The sequence below is a fragment of the Astyanax mexicanus genome, chromosome 1 (genome assembly GCF_023375975.1).
Source record: "Astyanax mexicanus isolate ESR-SI-001 chromosome 1, AstMex3_surface, whole genome shotgun sequence".
Classification (NCBI taxonomy): Eukaryota; Metazoa; Chordata; class Actinopteri; order Characiformes; family Acestrorhamphidae; genus Astyanax; species Astyanax mexicanus.
The window spans coordinates 64,412,942-64,435,136 of NC_064408.1; the positions used below are offsets into that span (position 1 = coordinate 64,412,942).

A 22,195-nucleotide genomic window follows, 5' to 3' on the forward strand; every position below is an offset into this window, starting at 1 on the left:
GTGTAAAAAACGTAAAAATAACCATTTTGTTGAATTCCTTGGCCCAGAATTGTATGGAAAAGTGTGCTCATTTGTCTGTATAGGTTGTTAACTTCAGGAACTATGCCAATTTCTTCATCATTTTTGGCAGGCTCGGATTTTGGGTAGGTGTAGGAAAGGGTTAATAAAATGCCTCACGGGACATTTTTTGCCCTGGTACCTGTCAGAATCTTAAAGTAGACACTTTAAGGATTAAGAAAAATCTCAAGATGTGTTTATTTAGTGTACAGGATTTTAGTGTAATGTGAAAACATACATGTGAAATTAACATTTTTTGCAATTTTTTGACATTTTTGTCCCAAAATGATGTCAAAATATGTAAAAAACGTAAAAATAACCATTTTGTTGAATTCCTTGGCCCAGAATTGTATGGAAAAGTGTGCTCATTTGTCTGTATAGGTTGTAAACTCAAGGAGCTATGCCAATTTCTTCATAATTTTTTTCAGGTTCGGAATTAGCATAGATGCATTAAAGGGTTAAAAATAAATGTCATGGGACATTATTTCATCCTGTTACCTGTCAGAACCTTAAAATAGACACTTTAAAGATTAAGAAAAAACAGGTGGCGAAAAAAAATCCACTATGTGCTCGTGGACCCCTCTTTCCATCTAGACTACTTGTACTGTATAAGTAAGTATCTTTAATTGCATTCAAACTATATAATTGTACAGTCAGGAATTCTGTAAGATAATATGTATCAAAATCTCCCATAGGAAAGATCAGGTAGATCTCAGGTAGGCCACTGCCTAATATGTTGCATGCTTGGAAATGATGCTGTATAACAGTATTACAAATTAAACAAATGTCTATCATTAAACAAATAATACATTAGACATAAAACATATCATCTTGTAATATCTCAAAAATGTCATTCACAAATGTGCTAGGTTTAAAAATTGCTTAGGAAGCCCCTGTGCAGGAATTTTTCAAAAACACTCAAGTCACAGAAGTTTCTGTGTGTACCTGATTTGGTGCATGCTCCCAACAGATTGACGATGTTGAGATGAGGGCCCAGGTGAGTCATGATCTTCAGCTCTGACATCAGCGCTTGCTTCTCACTGGAGCGGGCTGTAGCTGAGGGAGCAATCAATTCAAACAACAATTAACCAAAAAATCAAACATGCATAACACTGTACACCTTTCATGGAAGCATGAGCTAAGGTGATGTTTTACTATTTTTTAAGTTGGGGTTCTCTTGAAAATGGCATTATATTTTAAGCATTAAAATGAGTAATTTTGGGGGGGAGTTTCTTTGCTTTCTGCTTTTAAACATAGTAGTGGGGAATTTTGGACAAGACAACACTGTCTTAACAGTGTTTAATATCTCTTTTTACTGACTGGGTAAAATCACTCCATGGTTTCTATGCCACAGAGGAGTGTTTCGCACAGATCATCCACTGACTCACGTTTTAGCATCTTCACTGCCACCTTCATCACTGGCTGTGAGCGACTCAGTCCGTATGCAGTGCCCTCAACCACCTTTCCAAAGGCACCCGAACCCAAGATACGGCCTGTAAAACACAAATACACACACAAGTCAATTATATATAAGGTACATGATATACAGTATATTCCCACGTGGCCGCAATCACGTGGATTTAACATTGCTGTCTTACACATGAGCATGACAGAAAGTCATAACTGTCATATTAAGATCTTTTTCAGCATTTTACAGTGTATTGAGATTTAATAATGTAAAACTTCTATAGTATAGACTGCTCCTGTGTGGTCAGAACATATTTAGAGCTAATGTACGGCTACCCAAGAGAGCTGTCTGTGGTCTTTCAATGTTACTGCCATGGCTTTATGTTAGACTCTTTGATCACTGAGTCAAGACCACTTCTCCCAGAGACTGCTACACACACACCACATCTTGGTTATGCTGGTATGACAGGACAGTGCCCACATCTGATTGGAATAAGACAAGTACAAGACCGCAGTCCAACTGATCACATGACCACAAGCCGCTGTAACGTAACATAACATAAACGCTGTTGAACCAAAGACCCAGAGAGCAGGGAGAACTGTTGGGCCATGGGTGTGTGTGTGTGTGTGTGTGAGTGTGTGTGTGTGTGTGTGTGTGAGACTCACCCAGAACCAGGCCATCACGTTGGAACTCCCAGCGAGAGTCATAGGGGAGCTGCATAGGGTCCACATAGATGTACTCATGTCCATCTGGACTGACAGACTCAATGACTCGCCATCTGATCTCATAACGTGGCTTCTGCAGAACACACACACACACACACACACACACACATTAATTAATTGGAACACATGAATTAATAAATTGTACAGATGTATTACAAAAGTTTGGACACACCCTTATCAAATTACATGCCTTGATGAACTTTTAAGTGAAAATAAATACAAATATAACATACTGTATATACATTTAACATATTGTAATCATATAAAAATGAGAAATAACGTTTAGTTTTTAGTTTCTGGGTCTGTATTGTCATTATTCCTTTAAAATGCAATAGATAGAATGAAATTATTTTGAGTCAGAGTGCAGGGTCAGCCATGCAACAGCTCCCCTGAAGCAGAGAGTCAGAGAGCTTTACTTAGGGAGCCAAACAAAAGTGGTAGCTTAGCAGACATGGGTGTCAAACCCATACCATGCTGATCCATAATCCTGTGCTTTGGCAACACAGATACTTTGATCAGGCATGTTGAAAATTTTGCCTTTTTTACAGTTTACTTCCATAAAAAACTTTTTTTAATAGACAAGTTTGTTTAAAAGTCATGAACACAACTAAATCCAGTAACTTCTTTAATAATGTCTCTTTTTAGTGTAGTTTGATAACCCTGGTTAAACATATGAATGCTGATGGAACAAAGCCTTATCAGAAATTTATCAGGAAAAGAAAATGAAACATTACATTGTTATTAATGTAACTAGATTTGTTATTTTTGATCATTTCTATTGATATGCTCACCATAGATTGTTGACACAGTCAGTCATTATTTTCACAATAAGTAGATATACATAGAGATACAAAGTGTATGTCCCAACAGCATCAACATACCAACAGCATAGGTCAAAGTCAGACAGAAAGAGAACAATACTTGACATAATGAGGGGCTAGATATAATCAAAAGGAGCAGCTGGCACTTGATTAAACTAACAGTGAGTTAGACTGAATGGAATGAGTGAATTAATATATAAATTACTGAGGATTAAATTCATAAATGGCACAGATGAGAGTAATGGAATGAGTGCATGTACAAAAAGATGAACAGAAATAATGAATGAATAAATGAATGAATGAATGAATGTGAGAGTGAATACCTGTTTCCAGACAATGACCAGCACAATAAGTGAGATGATGACAACGACCAACAGCACCAGAACAGCAGCTGCCACGGTGAGCTTCGAGTGTGGCCCTGAACACATCATACCATCATTATCATAATCTTAAATACCATCATCTGTAGTACACCATGTGTATGCAGAAAAAAGGAAAATATCATTATTTATCTATAAAAATACTCACTTTTGTATAAGATAGATAGAAGATAATGTATTAGTAAGATAAAGGAAAGGTTAGTAAAGAAATGTGTGACAAAATAGCATGATTGTAAAATAAATTACTGGGGAAAACTACTGTTTGTTATCATTCTTGCATAATACAGGTTAAATGTTTTCTGCTTTTGCTCGCAGAATAATAAAGTATCGACGGCTAGTGACAGAAATAAAGCCAACATGATCATTCAGTTAACTTCATTGATTTACTGTCTATACTAATATTCGGTTTTGACCCTCATACCACACTGGGTAAAATTATTTCCCTTATAGCTCAGCTATTTGTGAAATGGCCAACAGCAGCCGCATGGATAAACAAGCCGAGCATATGGCGTTTGAATTTCCTTTGGAGAAGTGCAGCGTCAGGCCACATGAGGAATCTATCAGCAGTTCACTACATGAAGAGCCTGACAGGACAGAAGGAGCCTGACAGAATGAAGCTAACAGCTGTGAGGGCTATCAGCGAAGAGTAGCTTTTGGGTAAGACTTTCTCTCATTGACACACACACAAACACACACACATATACAGGACCAAGACCAAAAGGTATGCAATAGGTACTGAGTGAAGATGTGACAAATGGAGCCATTGTGTATGTAAAAGACCAAAGAAGAGTGAGGAAGGTGTCGAATGCTAATGTTTGTTGCTGGTTTGGGGTCATTGATGAATACTGGCCAACTGATATCAGTATAGCAAACAAACAAACAAACAAATAGTACTAATACTAATAGTACTAATAATACAAAGAAAAGCCTTGTTGTTTTATGTATCTTATGATGTAATTAAAAGAGTGGCAATTAGTATTTTGGTTGTACTTACTATGGTTCCACAAGACCTAAAAAATACCCTACATTAGAAAACACTAGCAGCCCTGCAATAATGCAAATCAAGTGTTCAAACTTTAATATATAGCGCAAATGTCTTGAATAGGTTGGATCCCAGAAAAGTACACAATAAAAACGTTTCTTTTGCGTTTTGCATTTTGCTAAACTATAAATATGACTGTTTTTATAAATTTGATCTTTTTTTTCTTTGATATTTGAGCCAGTCAGTCATTTTAAAGAAAAAGATAGGACTAAATAAGGGAGAAACCAATCAGACAGTTCATAGAGTGACACACAGTGCTATTCTCACCATTGGACACCAGCTTGACCTCCCGGGAGACGACAGCCATGTCATTGCGGGCCACACAGCGGACCGCCAGCGTGTTGTCCAGATGTCCGAAGATCACCTGACTTTCCAGCTGGTTGTCCTGGTCGATGTGCGAATCCACTGTGATCCCTGTGGTGTTGGTCTGAAGAGGTGACCACTGGCTCGAGTCATTGGCGCAGCTGAAAAAACACAAAGATCAGAGAATGTTAGAATGTCATCAATGTACTGGCTGCAGTTTAGTTCCTGATTCAAAATACCTTACTGAGCGCTAGAGGTTGCAGGTATTGTTGCATAAAAAATATAAATATAAAATATTTTTCACTCACAGCTCACTGAAAGAAGACATTCCTAGAAAGCACATCTCATCTTTCATACAGTAATCACACTGTTTGTTGATAAGTATATTTTTATGTAGTTGTGCCTGTGTAAACCATGCTTTTCATTTTAGTATGTTTTATAGTTTATCATTTTAAAGCTGTAAAATCTGCAGAAAGTAAGTAAACTCAGTGTGGTTATAGTTATATTATGTAAAATGCATAAATGGTTAATGCTTACATTAAATTGACTATAAAATGTCAAAAGTCAAAACATTTGAAAGGAAGAAAGAAAGAAAAATGTGAAACAGTTTATGTAAAACAAACAACAAAAGGCAACAAATGAATTTAAAGGGAAAGAACTGCAGAACTCTGCAGATGTGTGTGGGGGTGGGGACACAGACTTACTGTTTGATGTTATTACAGATGTACCACTCCACCTCAGGGACGGGAGACCCTCCGGCGATACACACTGCTGCCTGACCTGCAGCTGAGCCGTGGTGGAGGTCCATCATATCCACAATCACTGCAGGGACTGCGTGGTACACAAACACACACACATCCAGAAATGTCAGCCTCAGCACGGACAAACTGCAGCATACTGTATTAACAGAAGGGAGATAGTTATCTAGGTAGAATACGCAGCTTCCTAAGAAGCAGACCAGTACAGAGTACAGGTTTGATAATGTTGCATGCTACTATATATGGAAATGTGTTGAAGAACAAAGAGATAAACATAAGCAAAGAAGGAAGGCCATGGCAAGGCAAGGCCCAGGGGGACAATCAGATGCAAATGCAGGTAAATGAAGCTGCGACAGAAACACCTGTAAGTTTAGCAACAGGGCTCATGACAAATGACAGGGCTCCACACATTCCTCAACCTTACCTTTAACCTGCAGGCTGAAGGAATGGCTAGCACTCTGATTGGCTATCTCAGCTCTCACTGTGTAGTTGCCGCTGTCCTCGCCTTTAGCTCTAATCAGAGTCAGAGTGCTCTGATACCTAAACACATACACAAACATCAAACACACACAAAACACATTGTTTTTAAAAGAGAATTTAAAATGAGGTAGTCACCACTGCTGGTGCATTTGTTTTAATAAGTCTTTTTTGATCAATATATAAACATATAAATAATAAGACATCTCCTCCTAAGCTGTGTGTGTTCCAGCAAACTAACCTGGTCTCATTGATTGTCCGGAGAGAGGTTGCAATCTCTGCGGAAACGTCCCCCAGGACAACGCCGTCCTTCAGCCATGTGATCTTGGGGGCAGGAAGAGCCACAATGTCAACTCTGAAATCACGTACTTCATCCAGTTTGGCCGTCTCCACAGGTGCAAATGCAGGAAACACAGACACAAATTCCTTTTCTGGAGAAACACAGAAATACACAGAATTTATATGTATATATTCATTTATTTATATATCATTGTATATTTCTCTGAGCATAGTTATTAGCATGATTCATGGAAATTCATCAAAATCAAAAGTTATTTTGATGGTTATTTTGACATTTACAGTACTTTGCAACAAAATGAAATACAGTAAATCCTTATCTGGGAGGTGACTCAATTCAAAGCTCTCCTCTTGAGACTCTTGAATTATTTATAGTTCTCCTAATAACAGTTAGATCACAAGATTTTTTTTCTTTGCATTTTATGCTGTATTTGTGTTTATTTCTGTTCTAATGTGATCAAGTGTTTCCACAAAAAAATTGCAATATGTTTGGAAGAAATATTTTTAAATAATGTATTTAGGTGACTTAAATAGATAGATATGCATTCACGTGTATATTTACCATAGACAGCAATGACGAGCTCTTTAGTCTGGCTCTCGATGCTCATAATATCAGTGATGGAGCAGGTGTAGATGCCGCTGTCTTTAGTTGTGGCATTAGGCACAGTCAGAGTGTAGTGAATTTCCTGATCTCTCTTATTCTCCTTCACCGTCTTCACTCCACGACCAGCCTGAGAGAGCACAAACAGACAAAGAGATACAAGTTTTAATGAATACAACAATAGGATGTTTGAGTAAACCAGATCCAGCCATCTAACAGTTAACAATCGTAAGAGTTAACATATAGACTACAAGCTGTTCATCATTTTGCAAGGCTATCAGCAATAATCAGAAATCGGAAATGCCCCAGAGCAATTACTTAATTTTAATAGGATTTCTAGTAGAATTTTACCTGTGTTTCATAAACTAACATTCAAAAAATGCTGTATGCAAATCTTTTCCTCATTGACTATTTTGAAATAAGTGTGTTTTGAGTCAACAGGTTATTTATTCCAATAAAATTGTAAAGTAGTTATCACCCATTACTACACTATATGGACAAAAGTATTGAGACATACCTCTTTACTCATTAACAAATGAATTTATGTGTTCCATTCTGTCCAATTGCCACAGGTATACTGTACAAAATTAAGTCCTTAGCTGTACAATCTGCCTTTATAAGCATGTCTGTCAGCTTTCTGTCAGAAATTTCTTTCCACCTAGATCTTCCACCATCAGCTAGGAGTGACTGTTAATATTTACAAAGTGTCTGGCCATGTAAAGTTACAGGACAAGGTCTCTAACTGCTGAGGTCCACTGCTGCTTTACAAGCTGCCAAAACGGACCAACTCCATATCAATGCAAATTGTAATTGTAATATAATATAGGATGTCTTTAAAGCTCCTCTATGTGTAGTGTTGTTTGTGTCCCAGTACTTTGTTCCATATAGTGTAAATGCTATAGACGAATGCTAAACACTGAATTGTCTTACTAGTTTGCCAGGATATTTCCAGTGATCCTCCAACATCTCGCTGCCTTTTGCTACACAGTTGACTGTAATAGTCTGTCCAACCAGCAGAGCCTTCTTCTCGGCCTTCAGATCAATATGCAACTCTGAACTTCCTGAGATAGAGAGAAACATAAAGAGAAAGATATATTATACTTTAAATATATTATATTATAAAAAAAAATATTTTTCACCCATACCTAATGTACCATGGTACTATGTCATGTGAATACTGTACACTCACCTACCCAGCCGTGGACAATGTATTCCTCACTCTCGTGTTCCTCACCGTTCACAATGGCCCTGCATACATACGTTCCAGCGGTAAAAAGGCCCAAAAAGCCCCTCTTGCTGTCATAGTGGGCAGGCACTGGCTGCTGGGTCTCCACGAGGATCAAAGTCACATTGGCACTGGGGTCTGAGACTAGGCAAGGAACTTCCATTCCATCATGATTGGTTAGAACATGGTTAATAAAAGGAAAGAGGGAGGGCACGAATGGCGCATCTGGATCTGGGTAAAAAAGAGAGATTAAACTTTCAGAAATTGGTACAAAACACTGTACAGTTTCAAAAAATATTCCAAAAGCGTAAAAGTCTGTATGATTGTGTTTTGAAACCAGTATATAATGTTTTAGGCTGCTGATTGATCCTACATAAGCTTTCTTTGCTTGTTTTGCCAGTACAAAAAGAAAGAAGCAAATGTATTAACTAATCATATACTAGCTGACTGTTTGCAATCAGAATCATGTAAAAATTTTGTGCATTTGGTATTTAAACCATGTTAAAGGTAAGACTGGGCAATATAGTCAAAATATTGTATCACAGGACATTTTAAGACACAATATTTATCATGATACGTGTGATCTCAGTCAAAGTGCACCCGGAGTGACAGATCCATGCAAATTCATGGAAATATTTAAAGGTCTTTTGAAGTTATGCAAGCTCCACCCATCTTGCTCTGACCTTTTTTGCATTGACACATTTGGCAAACTCAGGCTCGGCAGACAAAAACCTTTGAAATCACTTACAGTTGTTTTCTAAGGCAGTAATGTAAAATGTATCATGTAAAATATAAATGTGTCAACCAAAATATCACGCAAATGTAGTGAAATACAGGTTTAAAATACACTCCCCGTGTTTTTTTGTTCCATCTCCCAGGCTCTCTCCTTCTATCGTTCCATACCTGGTACATAGATGTAGATGTAGGCCTCATCAGTCTGGTTTCCATTGTTGTACGAGCAGGTATATTCTCCTGTATGGATCGCTGAAGCATTGTCTATGGTCAATGTGGAGACGTAGAGACCCCTTTTGTCTTTGCTCACTGGCTCATCGATGTGGATTGGGGTACTCCAGGACAGCTCTTCCTGACCCCGACATGTTATTCTGAATGAGGAATGGAGGGACACCACCATCTCCTCCTTCCTGGGCCAGATTAATGGAGGAAGACCAGACTGCAACAGCGCTGGCTCAGAAGCTGTAGTGGACAAACAACACAGAAATAATATTCAGGTTGAGTGAACTTAACAGCCAGTACAACTCAATAAAATGAGTTCAGAGAACTTCAACTTGAAAACTTGAAAATGCTTGTTGAGACAATGAAAAAATGCAATTGTAACCACATGTGTCTCAGTTCTCTTTCTACAGTTTTGGTTCATACAGTTTTCCCATAGGCTCCTGGCACCATATATTTGCATATTGGGTGTGGCCTACTTACCATTGTTGTGTTGTCTGTTGCCCAAAGCTACCTTAGCCTAGGCATGCATTAGTTAAGTGTAATATATGAATTTATTGCCAGGCTTCAATGTTGTAGGCTGTAAGAGCAAGTCACATTTATTCTGTGTTCCTATACTTGTCACAGTATGGTGGCTTGGAGCTACAGCTCTTGTGCTGCCCCAGTGTTTTGCTGTCAGTATTGGCACATATATCAAAAAAACTGATTCAAGTTATCATCTAGCTTTGACACAGTTAAGGTTGTATATATTGTATTTACAACTTAACTAAATCCAAGCAAAATGATGACTTGACTGAGTTAAGTTGAGCCAATATATATATATATATATATATATATATATATATATATATATTTTTTTTTTTTTTTTTTTTTTTTTAAGTGTAACAACTACCACCCTAAATAACTTTAGACTCAAATAAAATCATCTTCAAGATATGCTCACCCAGCACATCAGTCATGGAAAATATGCATTATGCGTTACCTTTTACATGAAGTTTAAAGGAGAACTCTGCACTCTGTGAGCCGGCTGATGCTACAATCTTATATGTTCCGCTGTCCTCTTCCACTGGATGCCGCAGGACCAACACACTCTCATACCTTTGTGGAATGAAGATGAGCTTTTAGATAAAGCTGATATGCACACAGGCCTGGTTCCAAACTGGGATAGGACATCAGTCAAATATAACAACACCAGCCTGCTACATGTCAGATCATACATCACTGAGATCATTATAGATGTCAGCAGTCAATATTTTGGAATAGTAGAAGCACTATCTAGTTCTAGTAAAATAAACATATGCACATATATTGGAATAATAATAAATTACAGGTGTCAATATTTATCTACAATGTGAACGCAATGCACACATGGTCTTATTCTTACCTTTTGTCTTCTAGTAGTACAGTCTTGGTGGTCGCAAAATTGCTAATCAACTCTTGGTCATCTTTGAACCATGTAACCTTTGGAGCGCTGTCAGATTTGATGTAGAAGGTAAACTCGGTTTCCTCCAACAGAGGAGTCGTTTCTTCTGCTCCAATCCCACTGTGATCCAGAACCAAAAAAGAAGTCCCTGTGACAGAAAATAATACTGTTTAAAGGACTATGCTGATAACAAAAAACAAAATAAAGCATTATTATCTGAACAACTTGCTACGTTCTTTATGTTCATTTTTTTAAAACAATCTCTCTTCTTTTGGATCATAAATGCAGAAAAAATTTGTAACCAAATTAGAGGGACAGTGTTACCATGGACAGTGACGGTCACACTGGCGGACTTTGCCCGGGAACTGGAAATATCAGTGACAGAGCACTCGTAGAATCCAGAGTCAGCCACTGAAGCGTGTGGGATATTGAGGATGTACACGACCTTATCAGGAAATGCCTGCTTCATCTGAACGGCACCTGCAGCCTGGAGTTGAACGAGAGAAAGAAAGACAGAGGAAAGTCACCACCAATTCAACCAATCATGAGCTATCAAAAGCACATGTTGAAGATCTTTCAACTCAAATGTGGTTTAAACCACAGAGTTGTTTGTGTTGATGAGCTTTGACATCACAACATTAGAAGAAAATGCATATTATACCACAGTTAGTTCTGACCCTGCCATGTGACTGGCTGAGAGGCGTTTTATGAGTGACATTGTCTGGTAATGCACTGTAACTGAAGCTCTCCATGTATTACTCCACATACAGGTAACCTAGCAACGATGCAGCTCTTACAAACCCAATACAAACCAAATGTGATCTAGTAATACACCACTGGGAGCTGCTGGATCCTGAAGGCACAGTGCAGAAATGGCATGTCTCCAATAGGCAGCGCAGTAAAAAACTCGGTCCCACAAATAAATAAAAAATAAAGCCCAGCAATTCGAAAATACGCATTATTACACACATTATCAGCAACCAATATCAGGTTAAGAGTTGTTATTATTAAAACATGTTATAGCACTCCCTCTCATGTATTATTCCTTCATTATTTGGTATTGTTCCCAAAGTACTCCTCTCACAAACTATTGCCATAATAATTTGATTTCATTTTATGAGACATTACGTCCCTAAAAAAACTGTTGATGATTAATCATTGCAAACTGACTATAAAAACATGTTCATGTGTATGTGTTGTACTAATATTGTATAATTGTTACAAACTGCTCTTCTACAAAATAGTTCTGTTCTCTATCACTCCCTCTCTCTTTATCGTCTGCTACAGTCTATAAAACATCCTGCCCAAAAGATCTGTTTTAGTCTTCCTCTGTTTCTGTTTCTCTCCAGGTCTGCTGCTGGCTTCGGTCTGTGCTGTTCGGTAGAATATTTATCTGTCAGTGGACATGATTTCTTCCTGATGGGTAGCTGGAAAAGAGCTGAAAATCTCAGCAGAGAGCCAAAGGTATCCAAAGGAACCCTGTGCAGCTTCATCTCCATTCCACTTTGGCTCTCATAGAGGGAGTTCCTGTTACAGACCACCTGAACATCTACTGGCAACACTAACAAAATCCATGTTTTAAATAATATAACCAATTTGGTTGCAGGCAAAAAAAAACCAAATTTCTAATTCTAATCTAATCTAATTATAATCTCTCTAGTTTGTCACAAAATATTTAGACATGTTTGATTTGTCCCGATCAAGGAATGCAGAGGGTTCTAAATATTTTAAAATGACAAAAAAGATAACTCGATTGTAAGAAAGCAAATATCCACGAATAAACATATTGTAAATTGGGGGTTCATATTCAATAATTTGATACATAATTTGACTCAAAACCCATTTCTTATCATTATCATTATATCAGACGTTTAATATAGTCACTAATCACTTTGTGCACTGGTTTGCACTGGTATGGATGGGGTCACTCACTAAACTTCACATGCTGGCCAAGCTGCTCATAAACACTCTGAACCAAATGGCTCAGCATTAACAGGCCTCCTTTGATCTTTCACTAACTGCCACACACTCATTGGTCTTCCACACACACAAAAAAACACACACACACTGTGACGCATAGATCACTCAGAGAAAGCATTCACATTTTCTGTTCATTTATTGTCAACTATTTAGCTATTCAGCTATTTTCTAGTTTTAGAAACACACCATTGGTCTTATACATAACCAGAAAGTATGAGAAAGTTTAAAAAGGTTAAAAGTGCAGAGTTGTTCAGTATTCTTTCATTTTGTTTGAACTTCCAGCCTTTTTTGTTCTAACCTTGCAAACTGGACGCATATCATAGCTTTCTGCATCCACTGTTACTTAGAGAGAGCACGGGTTACGGCACCACTTTTGCTTAAGACCAAGGAGGTTAATATGTTTAAATATTTCTTAGTTCAAAGTTAAAGACTTTTGGTTACCTTTGGTTACTGAAGCTTTTATCAGATGACCCTTTATATAAGCAGTTTCCCGTGGAGCTGCCCTATATTCTATTTTATCCATCATGGAAAGGACTCGCAAAATCTGAATTGAGGATGATTGGCTAAAGGAACCCTTCAACATTAAAAAGTAATGCATTAAAGGGTAATCAAAACTAGTTATTCTGTGGCATCCTTTCAATAACTTTAAGAGTTAGATTAAGGGCAGATGCAACAAAAGATAAGGTCTTCACCTGTTTGCTGGGATGCAGCCACTGCTGGAGGTACTGAAACCCGGGTGGTGTCTCACAGGTAAGGTTTAAAGCTTCTCCCTCTTTCACTTCCTGCTGACTGACTCTCAGTTTTACATCTGAAAGGAGCGAGCACACACCAACACATACGTGGCTTTAGTCGAATAAGCATTTAAAATAACTTTTCAGGAATCACTTGTAGATGCATTTAGGCTTACCAGGGTCATCTGCTACTGAGTACACCACGCTCTGGACGGCCTTGCCATTCACAACAGTCTCACAGACGTAGAGCCCAGGAGAAAACCTGCCTAAGAAGCCATGACTGGCATCATATAGGGCTGGCATCTCATCTCCACTTGGCAGGGTCCGGAGAATCACGTTGGACCGTGGGTTTGTAACACGACACGGGATTAGAGACCCCCAAGCTTCTGCTTCATGAGCATTAGGTTCCTCTGGCACAAATGGGACATCAGGATCTGTGGGTGAAAGGGTTCCTGCAGTTAGGTAGGAGTTTCTAACTAGTTGAAACTAGTTAGAATTTATTTAAAGAGGTTTTGGTGCTGTAAAATATATCTTCTATGTACAGTTTTAATGAAGTTCTTAGATTTAGATTAGACCAAAATCGGGACAGTTTTATAACTTTCTTGCATTTAATGGAACAACATAGCCAAACTGATGATGCATTTTTGTAATGCTGAAGAGGCTGGGCTCAACAAAAACATTTTTTTCTTTCATGCAAGAAAATTCAATATAGCTGAAGTGACCCATTGCATCTTATATCCCAATCACTCTTCATTTACTCTACAACAGCTTGGTCAAAAAAGCTGAATTTAGAGCTGAACGCTATAAAACCATTGTTTAGCCTCCTGATGACAGAGAGATCTGTATCTGGCTACAGAGGACTAAGTATAACTTCCTACCCAATAGAGAGTTGGGGATGTGGGCGGTGATGACAGTCTAATAAGCGCGGAGCATTAAAATAGCCCCAGGCCAGTGGACTTGGGTGGGAGGTGGGATGGTTTGTTGAGGGTCTTGTGCTGTAATACTTGCCGGGTACGAAGATGGAGATGCTGGCGGGCTCTGTCTCCACAGCCTCGTAAACACAGGTGTAAGGTCCGGTGTGGAAAGCCGCGGCGTCGTCTATGAGCAGCGTGGCGGTATAATATCCCGGCAGCACGTGCGTGTTCCTCGGTAACGGCTCTTCCCACTTCACGCGCTGCTTCCCCGTGCAGCTGATATTAAACACGGAGTGCGGCGGCAGCACGAACTGCGTCTCATTAGACACGATGGTCGGAGGAGGAAGATCACACACCACTACACACACACACACACACACACACACACGCACACACACATTGATTAAGTGCTGTATCCGTCTAAGGCATTTAGACACTCTTTAATCATAAATATATATATATATATAATGAAAAAAAAGAAAAAAAGACTTTTTTTTCGTTCCTTTTTCTCTGTTCTTTACTTTTTCTTCCTTTGTTCTTTTTTATTTGTTAACAACTCCTTTTTAGTTGTTTTGTTCTTTTTTCGTTTTCAGATTTATTTACTATTTTTTTATTTTTGTGATCCAATCTTTATTTATTTCTCGCTTTCATAATTTCTATCTTTCTTTTTACTCTTTTCTCTGCAACATCAGGCTTTTTTCCAGACGTTTCCACCTTTCCTGTCTCCCTTCTCTACTTTTTCATTCATTAATTCTTCTCTCTAACTTTTTTCCATCTTTCTTTCACTCTTTCTTTCCTTATTTTCTTTCAGTTTCCTTCTCTTCTTTTTTGTATTGTTTTTTTTTTTGTATCTGCAAAGTTTTTTGAAAACTTTCTTTCTTTCTAACTTTCTTTCTTTCTTTCTTTCGTGCTTTCTTTTTTTATATTTTTATTTAGACTATTTACCTTTCTATCTCAATATATTTGTCTTTCTTTTCCCTCTCATTCTCCCTTTGTTACATTTCTTTCTTAATTCTGTTTTTTATTTTATTTTATTTACTGTTTTCTTTTCTTTCATCTCTTTTCTTTTTCGTTTCTTTTTGATTGTATTTTTCCTGTCTTGTTTTCTGTAATTAATTTATTTAATTGTTTATATCTTTTCTATTTATTATCTCCTTTGTTCGTTGTATTTTTATTATAATTTCATTATTTCTGTTTTTTTTCTTTCGTTCATTTTTTATTTCCTTTCTTTTCTTAATTATTATTTTTTTTTCTTTCACGCCCTTACCTTCCAGGACTCCTAGTAAGACAACCCCCAGAAGGAGATGTGTCTTCACAGTCCCCATGGTCACTCAGATCCAGTTCAGCTGGAATGAAAAGGGAAAGCTGAGTTATGCGTCTTGTAACTTTAGACCTGCTGATTGTTTATAAAGTAAAATGCTGCAAACGAAATCATTTTTCTGTGTGTTTTATGCTGAAGGCAGCTGAGCCTGTGTATCACATTCAGTCCGCTATGTTTTTATTAGCTGATCTCTTCACTCGGTTTGAGTAAAAGAGGGACTTCCCTCCGGTGTTAGATCAGCTCTAATAAAACCTGCACTGAATCGTCGGCTGGAAAGCGCGCTGCTGGACAGGCTCTATCCTCAGGTATGCCTGTAAAAACGTTGGTCGGCGCTGAATCAATACGAGGATGCCAATATTTCCTTTTCGGAAAGCGGAGCTGATCGTGGGATCGTGATCACAAGGGGGCGACAGAGTACGAGATTTAACAGAGCGGCCGACTCAGCGCAGATTGTCTGCAGACAGAGGGCTGGAGTTAAGAGAGTGACATAAAGCACTTTCAAATGTTTTTTTATTCTTAAGTTTTATTTTAATCGAATCTTAAAACGTGTTCACACTTGTGTTTAAAATTCCGTTTCCTCAGAGTTCAAGTTCCGAAGTTCCACAAATACGGTTCTTCAGAGTTTCTTCACTGTAAAGAGTTTTTTTCCACCATGAAGAGCCTGTTTGTTCCATGAAGCAGTTTACATGGCATGGAAATCCATTTTTGCAAAGGCTTTGAATCTTCCCAATTCCAAAGGTTTTCACGTCTTTCAATGCGTTCGTTTTTTGGTGGTCTCTATCTCTTCTCCATGACTTTATCTAAAGAAGCCTCTGCTTCTGCAGCTTCTGCAGGCGGACTTTTCTACAGTGTATGTGTGTGTGTAACGGGAGGCACGCGCGTTATCTGGCTCGCGTGTCCTAGAGAGCAGGAGCGCAGAGAGCTGATGTAAAGCACAGCTTCTTGTTTTTTTTCTTCATGAGTTGGTTATAGGATATTGGCTTTTAGTCTACAGCCTAGACTGCCGCTGTGTCTCATAGAGTAGATAGAGCAGCGATATCTAAGGCTATACGAGATGCACACATTAATTAATAAAAAATCACGTAGTGCTGTGTTTTCTAATGAAGTCAACTTCAAAGTTAGAGTAAAGTAGTAAAGAGACATGCAGGGGGCGCGGGGGGTCCACCTCCTGTTTTACTTTACTGCCTCCAGACGCCACTGTGCCGTTTGCTCGAGCTCTCCTGTGCGCGCGCGGACGGGGGGTAATCACCCCTGGCCAATTACCCCTGCAGAGACGGGCTGTAATTACGCGATTAGACGAGCCCTCTCCACACTACTGCAGCGTCTCGCGTGGGAATCCGAGAGTGTATCCAGTCTCCATACATTACACATACACGCACTCCTAACGTGAGTGTGCGCAATCAGCTCAGACACAGATAGACAACAGATAGACAGATGCGCTCGAGCGCTCCAAACGTTGCGGATGTGCCACCGTGGAGCAACAGCTGAGCGCGAGCAGGGGATCACAGCGTCATCCGTCCCGCTCCGGCCCCGTCCCACGCGCGCACAAATGGATTTCCATGGGAATGTTGTAGGGGGTAGGGTGGGCTGGAGTCCTGCAGCAGCCTTTTCTGACCAGCATCCAGAGTCGTCCAACTGTTGCAAAGAACTTTACACACGTTACGCACGCCCAGAGCGCGTGTTTTAACGCATAAAGTAACTCTGTAGGCCAGATGATGCACGCACTTATCCATACAGGTCAAAACAATAAACGCAGTAATCCAGATGCATGATATTCCATGTAGTCCTCAAAGAGGGTAGGAAAAGCAAGCAAGAATCCGCTGGAAATGTGTTTGTCATTAGTTTGGACTGCAGGCCATATGGCAAAGATACGAACAGCCGTGTAATTCGCGCTAAGTTGAGCAAGGTTTTGCGCGCAAATCAAACCAAAAAATAAAGGGTAAAGTTCCTTCCATCCCGCGCATCCAGGAGACAGACCGTGTTGGAGTCACTGCAGGGGAGTTAACCGCGCAAAAAATAGGCTGCTTAAATTTTGTGTAATGATGGGCTTTGGTCGAGGAAATGCTCAGTAATCCCTAGGGTCCTGTTTTTCTTAGTAATTAGCCTAATTAAAACTGTTCTGTCTGTGCTGCAAAGAAAAAAAAATAAAAAAAAAAGTAAAAAAAAGAAAAAAGAAGGAAAAAGTTCACAAAAAGGAAACAAAAAAGTGAAGAAAAAAGCTCCCAGCTTTCATTCTTCAAAAATGGGGAAGTTTTTCTACTAAAAAAAAAAAACAATACAAAAACAGCACACTAAAATAAACCCAAAATATAATATATGGTTAAAAAGCGACAAAATTTATGAAGCTTTTCTTTCTTACTAATTAGCCTAATTAGCCTTTAAACGTTTCTATCCTGTCTGCAGCTACAGTGCCTTGAAAAGAAACCAATTAGTCTCACTAAACCAATTTACCCACACAATACCTTTTCTCAAAATCCTTTTGTCGTTCCCACTTGACCATGGAAAGAAAAAAAAGAAGTTGAATAGCTCCAGTAAAGTAGTCCAAAGAGGGTCCTCAGTCGTCCAGCTCCACTCTTCTTTGTGAGTGTGTGTGTGTGTGTGTGTGTGTGTGTTTAGTGTCCTCTCAGAGTCTCCTGCACTCTGCGTTATTCCTCCGCTGTTCTCCTGACTGCTCCAGCAGCGCTGCGCTCTAACTCTGCCTCACTCTTACAGTCCCATCCTTCCCCAGCCAATAATCATCTGACTCTGAGTAAATAGCTCTGAGGAGGAGCCCCCTCCCTCCCGCAGGACTTTTCTCCAAAATAAAAGTCCTGTATTCACATCTGTCGCGCGTATGTTTTTTTCTTCTTCTGGAAGTCTGAGAGAGCGCCTTTTGTAGAACAGAACACACAGAAGTCAACTGAAAGAGAACACAGTAAAAGTGTAGGCAACACAAACATCAAAGATGCACTGTTTTATGTTCTATGTACATTGATTTTTAGATGTTTGAAGATTTTTTTTAATACAGTTTAAGAGACCCAACATGCATAATGGTTCCCCCAGGTTGAAAAGTGCGTTTGCTCGCAATCACTACCTGCATTAATAGCAATTATTATAACACATACGATTAAAAAAAATGCTGATATGAGATGGTTTGGTTTGATTCTATTTGGTGTATGGGGCTTTGCAGGGCTGTACAGAAATGAGTAACGAGAAACTCCGCAGTGTGAAAGTCTACACTCAACAGAGGGCGCTCTAACATCACAAACTGCCTCACTTTCATTATCCCTGTGTCTCAGCCTCTCTCTCTCTCTCTCTCTCTCTCTCTCTCTCCCTTTCTCTCTCTCACTCGACACCCTATTTCCTCCCTGTCTCTCCCTAAATGCACCCCATCCCTTTTCCCTCTCTCTCTTACCCCTTCTGTCCTCTTCTAATTTCTTCATTCTCACTCAGCCCTTTATTTATGATTCAAGATTCAAATTTATCCTGCCTCTTTCTCTCTCTCTCTCTCTCTTTCACTCGACACCCCATTTTCTCCCTATATGCACCCCATTCCTTTTCTCTCCCTCTCTTTTACCCATTTTAGCCTTTTCTAATTTTTTCATTTTCACTCAGTCCTTCATACAAGATTCAAGATTCATATTTATCCTGTCTCTCTCTCTCTCTCTCTCTCTCTCTCTCTCTCTCTCTCTCTCTCTCTCTCTCTCACTGGACACCCCATTTCCTCCCCGTCTCTCCCTATGCACCCAATTCCTTCTCTCTCTCTCTTTCTCTCTTTTACGCCTTCTGTCCTCTTCTAATTTCTTCTCTTCTTACTCAGTCCTTTATTCATGATTCAAGATTCAAATTTATCCCACCCCTCTCTCCCTCTCTCTCTCTCTCTCTCTCTCTCTCTCTCTCTCTCTCTCTCTCTCCAGTCTGGTTTAATAAACTGTCCTTAAAGAACTTACACTCTTCACATAATCTGATTCCTATGATAACACAGCCGCAGCTCGGCTGACTATTCTCTCAGCAGGATGACCTCTAAAGTTGTACAAGTTCCAAAGTCACCCCACACCCACTCAGCCCCACAACACTCCACTCCGCAGAGCCCACCTTTTTGCCTCATTGCCCAGCTGACTGACCCAGACCCCGGGGCCAGACTCAAGCACTCCCCCACCACCACCTCCCACGCTATCCCGCTCTGCCCCCCAGCCCCCCGTCTTTGGAGGAATCCGCCCCGCAGCGCCTCCTCGCTCGGCCCGCTCGTCCACAATGACTTCCACATGTTGCTTTGCAGCACGAGCGCGCAAAAAGAACAGAGTGCCTTGTTCTCCGGCACAAAGCAACCTAATCTCGGAGCCTCGATCTGCTCCACCATCCTCTCCACCTTGATCCCGGGGAGCAGCTTGGAGCAATTTGAACACACTGAAGTGAGCGGCGCTGCGGCCAGCAGCGGTTCTGCATGCTTAACTCGTCTGGCTCTGCTTTTATCTCTCTGAGAATTGCTCATTACATGCCTTTGTGAGCAAAATATTCAGAGCAACAGGCTCAGAAATAGACCATTATTATTAAACAGGTCTTGAGCTCAACCACTTACAAATACAGGTCGCATTAAGCGTTCTTTAAAGCAATGCCACAACCACATTTGGTGTCCCGAGGAACCCTTCAAAGGGTAGATATAAAAAAAAATGTTAAAACTGCTGTTGCAAATGACTTATATTATTTTTAGAGAGAAATGTACATTTCTGCATTTGAAAAAAACGTTTTTTAAAGATGTTGTGTGAGTATGACGAACCTTTTCAAAGAAGATACATCAGTTTAAAAACCTTATTAAAGAATACACACAGTACCAGTCGGTTTGGACACACCTTCTCATTCAATATTTTTCTTTATTTCTTTGTATAATGTATTTTCTAAACTTTAGATTAATATTAAAGACACATATGGAATGACGTAGTAAACCAAAAAAGTGTTTGTTCTCCACAATCCCCTGCCCTCCACAAAAACCATCGGAGCTTCACAGCGTGAAGGAAAAGCAACAACTATTGTTCAGCACCTCCAGAAACTCCTTCAAGATGCTGAGAAAACTATTCCAGGTGACTCTCCCTCATGAAGACACTGAGATTAAAATACCAAGAGTCTGCAGATCTGTCCTCAAAGATAAATGTGCTACTTAGAAGAATCGAAAGTTTAAAACATATTCTGATTTGTTTAACCTTTTAGTTTACAAAATAATTCCACATGTGTTCCTGTATGACTTTAATGCCTTCACTATTAAATTTGCAATGTAAAATTATTATAAATTAATGAGAACAGGTGTGTCCAAACTTTTGACTCGTACCCTATGTCTAAAAAACCTTTAGAAAGGATGCGTTGGTTCGATAAAAAGGATGTGTAAGAAATCTATAAAGAAGAAGTCTAAAAAACTTTTAAAGAAATACAAAGCTTTTATAAATGTTAGTCTAAATAACTTTTTGTTAGAGAAATTGACTTAGTTTAAGTAAACCCTTAAAAAAAATATAAGTCTAAAAACAACTTCTTAGAGATACTGTGCAAGCCTAAAGGACCATTTTAAATGAGCTGTAATGGTCTAAAAAAACATTTTAGGCAAGAAGCATTAGTTTGAAGTATTATTTTGTAGATGTATGAGTCTGAAGAATCTTTTTATAGATATAAATATTTTATAGATGTATCCTTAACATACTGCAAAACTTAAAACACATTGAGAACTAAGCCAAGAACCTTCAGAACTTTTGCATTCTATCATTTTTTTTATTTAGTCTCACAAAACAATGATCTAATTTCTCTAAACAATCTCTCTGAACATTCTCTCTGCCGGTGAAGAAGATCTTAACATTAAGATGCTTTGGGAAACTTGTCCTAAGAAACTGATTTTATTCCATGTCTGCAGCCTCACCTGTTTTGGGTCTCCAGTCTTAACTTCGTTGTTTGTTTTTCTTTCTCCTCACCAAGAGTTTTGCTGCTGAAATATTGTGTTTTATGTATGTTATGAACTGATCACATTGGGAGCCTGTGAGGGACAGCATTTAATGTAATTCAGCATGACTTACTGGAAGCGTCTGTTCACCTTTAACTAGGGAGGAATGTGGGCTATGGGACGAATGTGCATGCTGGAGGGGCCGTGGGGACTCCAGCTGTGGCATGCCAGCTTGTCTGGCTTCTGAATCTAGATTACACACACATACATTCACACACATACACATACACAAACCTGCACACAAAGTCTGTCATTGTTGGGTATTTAAAGGCTATAATACTGTAATTAAATGCTGTTTTACTTCCGTTATACTTAAACTTAAAATCATTTAAATAAAGAAAATGCAAAGCAGTTTTAATAAAACAACTTAATCTCAGTGGGACAGAAAGAAAGAAAGAAAGAAAGAAAAAAGAGGGGGGACAGAATAAATGAATAAAGAAGAAACAAAAAAGTAATAAAAATAGCATATATATATATATATATATATATATATATATATATATATATATATATATATATATATATATATATATATATATATATATATATATATATATATATATATATATATATATTTTAACACACTCTAGCTTATATATGAATTGTACATTCATTACACGATATTTACCAAAGATCAAAATTCAGAAAAGGGTCCCTTGCAAACTAACTAACATAAAAATGAACAGGTAGACAAATAAAACAAATGCTGAAGCTGCTAACTGCTAGGACTGATAATACACCTCATAGAACTGCCATTTTCTGAAAACACATGTTAATATCCTGTTAAATTGATCAAATATGCTTGTAAAACACTCTAAAAAC

At 38.8% G+C, this 22,195-nt stretch overlaps 1 protein-coding gene across 1 annotated transcript in view; it reads right to left on the reverse strand.

The window, feature by feature from the left end:
* pdgfra (platelet-derived growth factor receptor, alpha polypeptide) overlaps positions 1 to 18,147 on the reverse strand; it is a 40,786-nt gene extending 22,639 nt beyond the window's left edge. The window contains exons 1-20 of the mRNA XM_022664435.2: positions 17,878 to 18,147; positions 15,361 to 15,441; positions 14,188 to 14,451; positions 13,356 to 13,613; positions 13,141 to 13,256; positions 10,793 to 10,955; positions 10,430 to 10,616; positions 10,028 to 10,143; positions 8,998 to 9,288; positions 8,059 to 8,325; positions 7,800 to 7,930; positions 6,831 to 6,999; positions 6,213 to 6,402; positions 5,919 to 6,034; positions 5,441 to 5,567; positions 4,701 to 4,897; positions 3,335 to 3,429; positions 2,131 to 2,263; positions 1,446 to 1,550; positions 1,003 to 1,113 (exon numbers count right to left, since the gene is read on the reverse strand). Coding sequence (XP_022520156.2) covers positions 1,003 to 1,113; positions 1,446 to 1,550; positions 2,131 to 2,263; positions 3,335 to 3,429; positions 4,701 to 4,897; positions 5,441 to 5,567; positions 5,919 to 6,034; positions 6,213 to 6,402; positions 6,831 to 6,999; positions 7,800 to 7,930; positions 8,059 to 8,325; positions 8,998 to 9,288; positions 10,028 to 10,143; positions 10,430 to 10,616; positions 10,793 to 10,955; positions 13,141 to 13,256; positions 13,356 to 13,613; positions 14,188 to 14,451; positions 15,361 to 15,418 — 3,094 coding nt within the window. The 5' untranslated portion in view covers positions 15,419 to 15,441; positions 17,878 to 18,147. The remainder of the gene's footprint in view (positions 1 to 1,002; positions 1,114 to 1,445; positions 1,551 to 2,130; positions 2,264 to 3,334; positions 3,430 to 4,700; positions 4,898 to 5,440; positions 5,568 to 5,918; positions 6,035 to 6,212; positions 6,403 to 6,830; positions 7,000 to 7,799; positions 7,931 to 8,058; positions 8,326 to 8,997; positions 9,289 to 10,027; positions 10,144 to 10,429; positions 10,617 to 10,792; positions 10,956 to 13,140; positions 13,257 to 13,355; positions 13,614 to 14,187; positions 14,452 to 15,360; positions 15,442 to 17,877) is intronic.
* Positions 18,148 to 22,195: the final 4,048 nt, after the last annotated feature.